The following is a 12,671-nucleotide window of genomic DNA, read 5'->3' on the forward strand; positions in this document are numbered from 1 at the left end:
CTAAGGCACTCAGTACAACAGCACTGATATTTTAGAATTAATGCAATTCATTTTCCTCACCTTTTCCAATTTTAATATTTTGTGTATTTTTTTACTAGTGATATAATTGCTTTACTGATGCTATTGAGGACTGGAGAGATAGAGTCTGGTGGAAAGTGAGGAAACCACAAGATAAGTATTTGATTAATCAGGTATTTCTGAAATTTTTCGAGTGTAAATAATTTACCAGTGCTGACTTTTGGCTTTAATTTAATGTAACATTCAGGTATAAGGAGGTAGCACCCTGTTGCTGATCTATTTTTATAGCTGTTTGCAACCTCCAAAGAAGATACTTCATTTTTAAGAAATTCAGTTCACGAGGAAAAAAAAAATCTGAACAAAGAGCAGAATTGCGAAGTGTTTAAATGAAGACTTGGATTGTATAGGGCCGTTCTTGGACTTGGGAACCGTATTTCTCAGTAGAATGTATTGGCTATCCCTCCCCAAAAGAGATCGCAATCCCTTCCTTGCTGTTTTATGTTAAATGGTTTAGGCAGCGTGTTCCAGGGATAATCAAACATTCCTTACCAATTTTGTTCAATTCCAACTGAGCAGCCGTATTTGCCATAAAAATATAATTTAAAGATAGCACTTGACATACAGATCCATAAGAGAATTTGCTAAAGGCAATGCAGTATCACAAAACAGAAACAGGGAGAAACAGAAGCTGTTGTGCAATTGATCCCTACCTATATATATCTACATATCTATATCTATGTGATGGTCTTGCCAAAGAAGAGATGCAGCGTATATTGAAACATTCCTTGTGCGCAAGTCTAGCAAGGCTATGATGTTTCATTTCTTAGCAGAGTGACTGAGTTTCAAGGAACTCTTGTGGTTGAACAAGAAAGATGACACAAGTCTGTGATCTCCCAAAAAATCATCACTGCTGCCAAAGGGGATTTCATATCTGTTTGTAGATTAGGATCAATACTCGGGCCAAATTTCCCAATTCTTCTACAAAACAGTTTGCCTTGTGCAATGCACATATATAAAAAATTCAGCGTCTGCTGTGACTTTTCTAAAATCACACTCTGTGTAAACAGCAGCTCTTCACATACTTCCAGACCTTGTTCAGGTGCTTGCACGTCTAAAATATAGGACCACTTCTGTGTGCACGTAACTTTCCTCATGCTTTGGAATTTGCTGGTTTCAATTATGCTCAGAGATCCTTCCTTGTAATTAATAAATCAAAACACGGACAGTAGAGTGCCCTGACAAACTGTATGGACTTCACTCTGCTGGCAATGGTGAATCCCCCCAAAAAGGCAGTTGGTGTTAATAGCATTTTGCTTGATTTGTGTCAGTACAGATGAATTTATAACCACAGTTTCTAATGTCATTGCATTTTCAGCTATGAACACTTATTTAGGATTATATTATTCTTTCTAGCATCTTCTTTGCACTAACCGTAGTGCGTTAAGGACTTTCCAAAAAGGCTTTGTAGCTTGGGCCAAGGGGGTCTGCAGTCTGTTGGCAGAGACGTATGTGTTGTCTTCTCAGAAAATTGAATATAAATAGAAATGCAAGGGTGTGACGTTGCAACTCTGCAGAAAAAGCCAGGCACGAGGACAGCAAAGAGATGAGATGCCAACACGTAGATCTCTGAGGGCAGCAATGCTGCTGGAGATGAGAGGATGTGGGGGGAGAAGAGATTCAGCAACGGGGGGCGAGTAGTGGGGGAGAGCTAAGAAGTTCCTTTAATGTAGTGACTGGCAGCTTGATTTCTTCATGAGATAAGAGATGAGTTAGTAGAGGGGCACGAAGGGGGAAGTGATTTGATCAAATGTTCAGATAAGGGGGCTTGGCAACTGCTCTTCATACGGTGTAAATGTGGTGTGACGCGATGGTGCGATTTTTGCAGGAGCTCTGACGGGAAGATGCTGTGAGGGTCAAGCAAGAGAAACAAGGAGCAAATGAGATTTGGCTCCGCACGTGGGAGAACTGGACAGGCTGAGCCACTGTGGAAGAGAAGGTACAGATTTGATACAACACATGTAGAAAGAAAGGCACACATAGTTGTAAGAAAGTAATCACAGATTTTGGCCTAAGTAATAGCAAACCTGGTAGTTACATCAGAACTATCAGGATTTAGCAGGCAAGATCAGCCATTCTGAGTTTTCCATGGTGAGTTCAAGCTGATGATGGGTCAGCTAAGATATTAGACAGGGAAAAAAAAATAAGAATGACTGTAAAGAAGGAAACAAGTCAACAGAGCCAGATTCGGGTGTCACTGACATAGACAAGAAGCTGATTTCAATGAGAGCTGCTATTTCTGTTTTGGAATATCTTTATCAACTGGTAACTCTTCACTGTTGAACTGGGGAGGAAGGTAGGGACTGATGTATTCTTGTATCCACTCTTGCCACAGATCTAGCCCTTAGTGTTGCTTGTTCGCTTTAATTCCAAACCCCATGTGTAGCAAACATGCAAATATTTGAGTGTAGCAAGCCAAAAGCAGAACGTGGGTGCTCTCTAAGTCTAATGAATATATAACCAGGTTGACACATACAGACAAAAACATGTGGTCTAAGAATTAATATTTAATTATACATTTATGAGAGAGTAACCTGCTTATGTGTATTTGAATTTTATTTAATTTAAAAGATCATGATGTTTTGTCCAATTTTTAAACCAAATTCTTTGTTGCTTTCAAGACATTAACTGAAGACATAAATCATACGTCGTCATCCACCTGGATGACTAACATATTATAACCCTTTTAAACAAAGCCTCAGTCATTTAAGGGCTTCAGGACCCTTCTGCATTAGAGTAGGAGACATATAGTTATATGCAGTTAGGTAGAAATACCCCACTTGCGTAGGACCACATTGGCACCAGAGCTGGAAGATGTGAGGACAAGTCCTAGAGCTCTGCATACAACCTGCATGGCCTTGCTGAAAGGGCTCGCTGGGTGAGCTGGAACATCCCACTAACACGGGTACCTCACTTCTGGAAGCTGACCCTGTGTGACGGTGCAGCGATACACCGAACGTATGAGCGCACTCCTTTTGTTCAAGGCTTTTGGCACCGCTATATATTGCACAGTACATAAATTCTGTATAGAATATAAGGGAATTAAATATAACTGTCCGAAGTATCTGAAAACCACTGTAAGTCTGTCCCTTAAGATGAGGAAACAAAGCCTGATGAATTTTTTAGGTATCCTACATCTTGTATTTTTAGGTGCCTTTTTAAAGCTTGCTACCATCCTTTGACACTTTTCCATCCAAATGCAGGAAAAAAATGAAATATTTTCCATTTTTCTGATTTAAGTTTGAGCTGCTGTGTGCACTAAATACTCCTCTGTGCTGGGCAAGTTGAGGTTACAGATGAAGTTGTTCTTATCAACTGTGGCTTCAGTGGCTCTTTTTTTTCTTTCAATCACCTTTGTCCTTTCCTTGCTACCTCCCGCAAACTGCTCTATTTCTGCTCTGAAAAATGTTATTTTAGGGATTGGATTTTTTCTTAGGGGATTTACCCAGATTATGCAGTTCACACTTTTATTACTGCAGACAGTGGAAATCTCCCCACCCGCACATCCTGCTCTGATACCAATGCTTATGTCCTGAAGGCGGCAGAAAAATTTATAAAGTTAAATATAGATAGTTTTTGGTTTTGTAAAAAACAGACCAGAAGCCTGCACCTATATCTTCACTCTCATAAAAAAACCTGTATACTTCTACCATGGGTAATATTTGTGCCATGTTTACTGTCTGGGTGCCAGGTCTTTGTCTTCACCAGCTGTTCAATATGATGATTATCATTCAACTTCCAAGCTTCCAGAAATCAACTCATTTTGCTACTTAGCTTTTTCAGAGCATGAGAATCACTTTTTAGGTTATTCAGCTGTTTCTTTGGCAGTTCATTATCACCCCGATAAACATGTCTCCAGTAGAACTGAAGAACAAGACAGAAAGCTGCAGAAAAAGGGAAGAATTAGCTTGGTCTTTATGAGCCAGATGCATCCAGCTTTCCTCTCGGTCTTACAACTGCACCTTTGAATCTCGCTCACACTGCTCCCAGTGAGTTGCTCTTGTAGAACCAGAGCAAGATTCTCCTGTGAGCTGTTCGGGAGCCCTGAGAAAGTAGATGCCTTGTTCTGAGCATCTGCTGGGAGGATGGAGTGAATTATCCATGATTTGAATGCCTAAAGCGAGTTACTCCCAGACTTACTGATGTTGGCAGTAACACAGAGAACATGTTTTATACTGGTGAACTTGCACGGGGTTAGGATGAACTTGCACGGGGTTAGGACAGACTCTTCTGTGATGAAGGTACCAATAATCCTTTGCTCAGCTGTTCTCTCTCAGGCAAAAACGCAGAAAGGAAAAGCTCATTTCATTGGGTCATTCCCAAACTGGGAATTTGCTCCAGCTCTTTTTATTAGTGCTTGCCTATTGTGGTTCCTGTCTGTTACCGTTTCCTTCTGAAGGCCAAGGCGTGACTTACACTGCTGCCAAAACTGCAGTGCTGAAATCCCCCAGTTTATTCTGGCAATGTGACATGTTTGCAGCTACCCAGGTTGCTGATGGCTGGATAGGCATTACTTCTTCATGCCATGCAGACACATTTTTTGAGGTATGTTCACGTACAAGTTAGAATAGGCAGTCACCACAGGTGTGGGACCAAGTAAAGACCCAGCATTTATGTCTGGCTTAAAAATCAGGTAGGGGGGTTGCTTCCAGAAACAACATTCAGACTATGAGCACAGGAATGAGTGCTGGCTGATTCTATCACAATGTGCCTGGATTTTGAGCCATGTCAATTCATTAACCAGTAGTGTGATATCTGTTTAGTTGCTAAATAACCATGCAGGCTCTGTGCTGACATTTCGCTTTGTTCGAATCTGGCGATAGGCTGTATAGCAAGAAGCAGTTCAACTGTCATGTGCATCGAAGATTGGCGTGCCCCAGTTTTTACATGACAGGAGCATTAAACTTCTTTCCTACATTAGCAGGCACACCAACAGGCTGCAGCTGGTTTTTTTAGTTTGAGAAGTCAGAAAGAAAAGGCAGCACAGCACTGCGCTGCGAATTCATTAATTCCCAAAGACACAGCAGGAGACAGGGAGGTGGGAATTAACCACAGCAGATGGAGACATAAAGGTTGCTTAAGTCCCCTTCACCTCCAACAGGCTCAATTTCTCTTCCCCTCTTCCCTGGTATATACTGCAACAAAGCCTATAACAATCGCCAAAAAAGGAAATTCCTGAGCTTGTTGCTTAACTATGCTGTAAGATGTAACACTCAACCTAAACCCAACAAGAGACTGGAACTGAGTTTTGTTTTCGAGCTATTTTTCAGACAACATGGGGAAAAAAAAAAAACAACACACTTTTATTTTCTATTTAGGATGCAATGGCATTCAAAAATGGAAGACGTGTTCTAGCACAGAAGAGAGCAGTGCTGTTCTAAGACCATGCATGAAAATGGAGTTTTTATTTAATGTGCTTGTACAATTCTTGGATTCAAATTCTGCTAAAAAAACTTAGCATGCTGCAATGGCACACACTGTACACACTGTTGCTGAATTAACAGAACTGGAATGCCTGATAGTGAAACATGCCAATTTGCCTAAATTAGTTATGAAGAAAACCAAAATAAACTTAACTAAAGCAATAAATTAAGACGTGTCTTTGAGGCAGAGAACATCATTGTCCTGATTCACCATCTGCCGAAGGGGTGTCCAGGTTCATTCCCACAATTTGGAGATGCTGTAGGAATTGTGCTGTATTATCAGTGCTAAGCTTGTAGTGGATAGTGTCCTCACTTCAGAAAAGAGCTGAAATGTAGCAGAAAGCCAGTTGTGGAGTGCTACGTGTGACACTCACCATCGTTCTTAATTTCTCATTTGGAACCACCGTAAAGAGAAATGTTAGCAGCTCCCCATAGGCTGGAAAAGGTCATCCGTGGGTCTCCTGAGAATCAACCATGCTACCGAGACTGAAACCCTTTTTTCTGCTTTCGTTAGTTGATGTTATATCCCCTCTGTCTTGGGCACTACATACAGACCAGGAAAATTACTCAAGAAGATCACAGAGATCACGTAAAAAACAAGTGCTTGGCCCCCACTGTCTTCTGCTTTTTGAAGTCACAGCATTCAGTGAAAGGTGAGCTGTAAATGTTTTTCAGGTTTTCTAGTCAAATAAACCTGTTTTGGAAACAATTAGCATAATGTAGAGTGATTATCATTCCATCTAAACTTGCTTTTTTTTGGGTGGTGGGGAGTGAACTCAGTCTTGGGAAGTGAATCTGTAAATGGTGGTGCCCGTACACACCACGGGTCCCCGCCAGACAAAGGCCATTGCTGCCACCTGCTGAGGGGCAGAGAAAAGGCGACACAAATGGCCAAGTGTCAGAAACCCGTCCTGTTGGCCACGGCAGGGACCCCAGCTCCCCGGCGTCCGCAGGGTGAAACACTTAAATCCATTTAAAAAAAAAAAAATCTAAACCAAAACTGAAACAAAAAAAAAAACCACCAAACAAAAAACCCACAAAAAATGGAGCCCAGCTGTTTGTCAGTGTCTTTATTCTTTATTTACTCAGGTTTAATGTGTTCAGCTGAACGAACGATGCACACGCTTTCCAGGCAACGCTTTTATTTCATGACCGGGGTAATGCCCGTGTTTCTGATGCGTGGAGCCGCTACATACCACACGATCGCTACGTACCACACGATCACCACATACCACACGTTCCGCACACACCGACCGATCACCGCGTAACACACTGATCCCCCTCCCGGCTCCGCCCCGCTTGGTACCGCCTCCCGAGCGAGCCCCTGCGCTGAGTGGAGGAAGCTTCTGACCGATGTTTGGGAGGACCAATGAGAGCGTGCCGCCGCGAGGCCGGCGAGCCAATAGAGAGGAAGGGAAGTGGGCCGCCGACCGGAAGCGGCGCGCCGGTGGTTACGTTGAGAGGAGCTCGGCGGGCGGGTGAGCGAGCGCAGAGGGAGTTTTGTCCGTCTGGGGCTTCGAGCGGGGCTGGTTCCTCCGCCGGGTACGTGGTCAGTCACCGATGGGGTCTTGATGTAGCGCTCTCCTGGCTCTTCTGTCTTTAGCAGCGGCCTGGCGAACCTCCGGCGGCTCTTGGGCCTTCACTTAGCCTGGCTCGGAGCAGGGCAGCAGCGGCGGATGTGGGCCTGGGGCGCAAGGCCGCATCCTCAGTCTGGGGAGGGGTCTCCCCTCTCTCCCTGTGGCTGCTCGGTTTACAGATTGCTCTTCCATGGTTCGGGAAATGAATGATTAATGTGCTTCTAGTGACGTTAGCCCTGCTAAAAGTATAAGTATACCTTAGTGAAAAACTAATGCGGATTTATTTGGGAGTTTTCTGTATTCTACACATTGAGATGGCTTTCTTATGGCTAATTTTCTCACAGGTATTTCTCTTATATTGCTGTTATTTCTATTGATGTGGTAAGGTTGTAGCACAAATTGTTTAACATCTATTTCTTGGGACATTCCATAGGTATTTTCCTCTGGCAAAAATGGGTGAACCTCAGCAAGTGAGTGCTCTTCCTCCACCTCCAATGCAATATATAAAAGAATATACTGATGAAAATATCCGTAAAGGCCTGGCCCCAAAGCCACCTCCACCTGTGAAAGACAGTTATATGATGTTTGGTAATCAGTTTCAATGTGACGATCTGATTATTCGGCCCTTGGAGAGCCAGGGTATTGAACGGTTACATCCTATGCAGTTTGATCACAAGAAAGAATTAAGAAAACTTAATATGTCAATCCTGGTCAACTTTTTGGACCTCTTGGATATTTTGATAAGGAGTCCAGGGAGTATAAAGAGAGAGGAGAAACTGGAAGACTTGAAACTGCTATTTGTCCATGTCCATCATCTTATAAACGAATATCGGCCTCACCAAGCCAGGGAGACACTGAGAGTCATGATGGAAGTGCAGAAACGTCAGCGTTTGGAAACAGCAGAGCGATTTCAGAAGCACTTAGAGCGAGTTGTAGAGATGATTCAGAACTGCCTGGCTTCCTTGCCTGATGATCTGCCTCATTCAGAGGGAGGACTGAGAGTGAAAGTGGAAACCATGGATGCTGATGATGGCAGCAACTGTACTGGACAGAGTGAAAAGCAGAGAGAGCGTTCCGGTGGCAAGAGAGATCAGGTTTTAGACAAAGATGCAGCTATGTGTAGCATTATTGATGAAATGACATAAGGAAAATACTTCTTTTTTGGTAGCTCACCATAGCGAGAGGCAGAATGGATTCTGAGGATATTCATTGTATTTTGTTTTGCTGTTGTACAAGCAGATAGAGCATTTATCGTACACCTCTTGGAGGTTGTGAGTGACTAGGTGGATGAAAATGTTTAATATTTTGTGAGCTCTATGTTTATTTGTAGAAACAAAAAAGTATACTTTTTTATAAATGTATCATGTGAGGTGGTAGCCACAGATTAAAGTTAGATTTTTCTGTTGTACTTTCTTTTGTCACTTTGTGCTTTTTGGAGCATGCTTCATTTTTTTTGAATTGCTTTATAGTATGGAAGCAAGTAAGGGATCTGAGAGGAATTGCAGTTGACAGTTCATCTCAAATAAGTGCTGTTTTTTTACAGTTTCACTGGGTCATTTCAAGTATGCATAAATCAATATTAAAAATAAAATTAGTGTCAAGTCTGCAAAATTCTTTTCTTTCTGGCTTTGTAATAATATCACTGTGCTAAAGAGAATGTAAGCATTCCTGTATTACAGATGTAATGTGGTGTAACTTGCTTTATAGGCACACACTGTCAGGAATCTCAACAACTAAATGAATTAAAATTAATTGAATTTTTCTTAGATGTAAATCATAACCAGTCTTGAGCTTGCAAAAATGTCTTTTTTCCCATAGATGTTTAGACTAACTTGTATTTCCTTCATCGTTAATATACATGCATGAAGTGACTCATTTAGCAGTACGGCTGCTTTGTATTTGCCTCTTAGGTAGGCTCTGTGCCCGGCTGGGTCATTTTTTCTCAGGAAGGAGAGTCTGATCAAATAATTGGCCTTTATGTTACTTGAGAACTTCTAAGTTTGAAATAATCTGCAAGTATTCCATCAAGTGGAAGTCATATCAACCATGTTTAAAGAAAATTTGAGTTGTATCAACCCACCATAGCAAGAAGAAAAGAGTGATTTGAGAGAGAAGTGGCTTCTTTACCCTGCCCCTCCTGCCAGGGAAATCCTACTTTGGTCTTTTTGCCACGTGACACCATAGGATGTCTGTTTTCCAAAGTATATACAGCAGCTAAAACCAAGGTAAACTTTATGGGTGAGGGAATTCACACAAACTCTGATTTTAACCATTATTTAGCAACCTGTGTCTTTGTTTCATTTGATAATTGTTGTTTTCAGAAGTGTTGCTTAAATGGGCAGGCAAAAGTACTTCACTGTTGGGTGGGAGGGGTTGAGCTCAGCGTGGATAAAGATAAAATGAACTGAAGCAAGCCAGTGATTCGCTGGATGACAACATTTGCTATTTTAAGTGCATGTGACATCATAAGTAGAAACATTCTTTTAGAAATGTATAAATAATTTTACAAAGTTAACACTTTTGTCCTTTATTCAACTCCTGTTTCCTTCTCTGGAGTAGATCTAAATTATATTGTTTGTAGGTAACTAGCACTGTTGCAAGTGAGCAGAATTACTTTGCAGATGTTTCATGTGGAAGACATGAAGAAACACTTAGTGACTCCTGGGAAAGAGAAGTTGTGCACTGTGGAACTGCTGTTTGTCACGGACGTTTAAACTTTGCCATTCAAAAAGAACTGTCACATATGCTCAATGGTTTTCTGCTGATTCTTGTCTAATTTTTATGCTTTTAATAAAGTCACAGGCCTAGGTACCATAGTTTCAAAATATTGCACAAGCTGAGCTCTAGCAGCAGCTAACAATTCTAATGAACTTGTTTGTGAAACCATTCAGGTAAATGTGGATCATGTCATGTAAAAAATACTTAAAGCTGCTTTCACTTTCCAAGAAGTTTCATGAATGATTTGTTTATTCTAGATTTTTTTTTTCTTCATTTAAGGCAAACACTTAAACAGAGGGAGCCAAACAATGACTTTTTTCCTCCTTTGTCAGGTCAAAACCATGATAGTTTTCTCCTTTTCTGTTATGACTTCACTTTGGGAAAATAATAGACTGTAAGTACAGTGAAGGCAGTGGGTGAATTTGCCTGTGGATCTAGAGAAATGGGCATTTCACATTTTGTAGGATGAGGTGACTGACTAGCAAACGAGATAAATGTCTTTTCTAGTGTGTTAATTAACGAGCTCTTGATTATGTATTTTCTTACCTTGGCAAATCCTGATTTTATTTTGGATGTGATAATGTTTGAAATATTCTACCCCTGAAATGTTAGTGTATGCAATGTGTGTTGGATTATATAGGCGTTATGAAACTTGATGAGATAAAGTTGATATCAGGTGTTAAGCAGCATTTTGTTGGATGTTTTCTCATTTAAAAATAGGAAGAAAAAAAGTAGCCTACCTCTTCTATTACACTATCTGAACAAGCACAGGAATAACAGAAGTACAGTTACTTGAAAAGTTTTGAAAGCTGCTTGCTATGGAGAAGCCAACTGTGTCACCAGTGCACAAAAGGGGAAAGTTTGTAGCTCTGATCATCTAGGGGGAAAAGATAAAAAATCTATTTAATGATACAGCTTTAAAATAGTGCAATTAAGGGATGTTTCCAATAATGCTTTAAATTTGTTTCAATATTTAATGTTTTGGTTTGGTTTGGTTTTCACAAAGTATGAGCTGACTATATGCTCCAAGTCAAGAAAAAATGTGCAGCTACATTAAGGGCTGCATGAAAAAGATGACGTTGGCACCTTTTCTACAGCAATAGTGCTCGGCTCTTGCACAAACAAATAATAGTGCCAGACAGCTCTGTTGGTTCTGATTCTAGCCTAACCTTATTATGAGGGTATGTTTTTGGAAGTATTTCTGCTGTTTCAGTTATTAATAAAAAGTAACTCCTTACAACTGAATTTTGTCTGTGTAAAACAGTGTGAAGTAGATTAGTTATGTCTTCAAAAAACACTTGTTGGCCCTCGATCGAATAGACTCGATCGCAGCTGCAGTTCTAGTCCAAACAATGTGAAAAGACAAGATGTGCTCAAGAGGAGTTGGGTAATCCAGGGACAGAGAGTGGCCAGGGAACACCATTTCTCAAGTGCTGTGTTTCAGCAACGTTTTGTCACAGCGAGCCACGAGCTTGGGACGACATGGTTTCCACACTGCTAAAGTGACCTCTGTGTTCTGTGTGGTTTACATTGCAAAAATGCAGATCCATACAGAATTTTTAAGAGTCAGATGATGACAGACTGCAACTCTGTGAGGCTACAACTGTGTGACAGCAGAGCAGCTTTCCAATACCACCAAATTATAGCCTAAAAAGAACATAGCATTTGCCTAAAGATGCTCTGAGTTGCTTATGAGTATTAGAACCAGAAACTCATGATTAAATGCTTTGGGAATTCTTCCTGGGAATCTGTTATTTTGCCAAGTCCTTTCTGTTTTAACAGAGTCTGTTATATATCCTATGTAATCTCTTATCCAAATTCTATCTACTGTGGCAAAAAAAAGGTGTGGGAAGCAGTATGAGGCAATGGGTTGGTGAGCGTGCTTGCGAAGACTGGGGAAGGAGGAAAAGGCTCCTCACTCATCCTGCTGAGAAGGAGAGAAATGGAAAGTAAGTTCGGATAGGTGACCCTGCTGTGTGCTGGAAAGGATCTGCTAGTGTTAGCCTGTATTTTTGTATTTTGAATATTTGTAACAATTACTAAGCTAAAATTCCTGACCCTGCTGCAGACGGTGCTTTCCTTCTGCCTGGCCGAGTATGTCACTGCTGTGGGCTCTAGCCCATGACGGGAGCTGGAGGAAGTCTGGTCTGGTTTCTGAACTGGATCTGAAAAAACATATTCAGCAATTTCTGCTTTCTGCGATTTCACCAGAATAGTCTCTGTTGGGATCAGAGTTAGGTAAGTGTGGGATTTCCAAAATTTTCTGATTCCAACCACTCATGTGCTTAAGGAGTTTGAGGACCATCCTTAAGACTGCTAATCATAAAACCTGCTTGCCCGTAAGGATATTTTTCTTCATGTTACAGACTAAGGCAAACTAATTCTTATATCAGGGAGTTTTCCATGTAAAATAAAGTTCTAGAATATCTGATAAGCAAAGTCTTGACTAAAGTTTCCTTTCTGCTGTGCAGTTACTTAGTAAAAAGACTTTGCAAAAGTTGTGTGGAGCAAGAACTTCACCTTGGATATGTAGTATAATACATGCAAATACCTGCGGGGAGCAGCTCCCTGTGCTTTTTCATTAATTTGACTCCTGTCAGTGGATCTTGGAATAGGCATTTCAAAATGAACCCCAGAGATGTGCAGGTGACACTTGGAGCCTGTTGGTTCACCCATTAAGAGATTATCCAGCTATACACAAGCTAACTAACGAACTGCAAAGTGATTTTTTTTTTCGAGGCAGCTCTCTGCCTTTCCTGTCTGCAAGCAGCCACTAGATAGCAGTACAGAATCAGAAAGCAAGCCACATTTTTCTGATTCTTCCCAGCACATTTGGGTATTAAGTGGCCTTTTTCTATTCACTTGCTCCATTTAGCCC

At 41.1% G+C, this 12,671-nt stretch overlaps 1 protein-coding gene across 3 annotated transcripts; it reads left to right on the plus strand.

The window, feature by feature from the left end:
- Nucleotides 1-6,913: 6,913 nt before the first annotated feature.
- MED7 (mediator complex subunit 7) lies at nt 6,914-11,007 on the plus strand. Of its 3 annotated transcripts, XR_010606946.1 has the most exons (3): nt 6,914-6,976; nt 7,509-9,300; nt 9,657-11,006. XR_010606946.1 is itself a non-coding variant. In XM_065644141.1 (2 exons), exon 2 carries the CDS (start codon nt 7,528-7,530, stop codon nt 8,218-8,220), a length of 693 nt encoding a protein of 230 aa, XP_065500213.1. In that variant the 5' UTR covers nt 6,914-6,976; nt 7,509-7,527; the 3' UTR covers nt 8,221-11,007. The 3 variants fall into 3 exon arrangements, 2 of the variants coding, with proteins under 2 accessions (XP_065500213.1, XP_065500215.1); XM_065644141.1 differs by having other exon boundaries at nt 7,509-11,007; XM_065644143.1 differs by having other exon boundaries at nt 6,962-7,040; nt 7,509-11,005.
- Nucleotides 11,008-12,671: the final 1,664 nt, after the last annotated feature.

The sequence above is a fragment of the Caloenas nicobarica genome, chromosome 13, assembly GCF_036013445.1.
Source record: "Caloenas nicobarica isolate bCalNic1 chromosome 13, bCalNic1.hap1, whole genome shotgun sequence".
Classification (NCBI taxonomy): domain Eukaryota; kingdom Metazoa; phylum Chordata; class Aves; order Columbiformes; family Columbidae; genus Caloenas; species Caloenas nicobarica.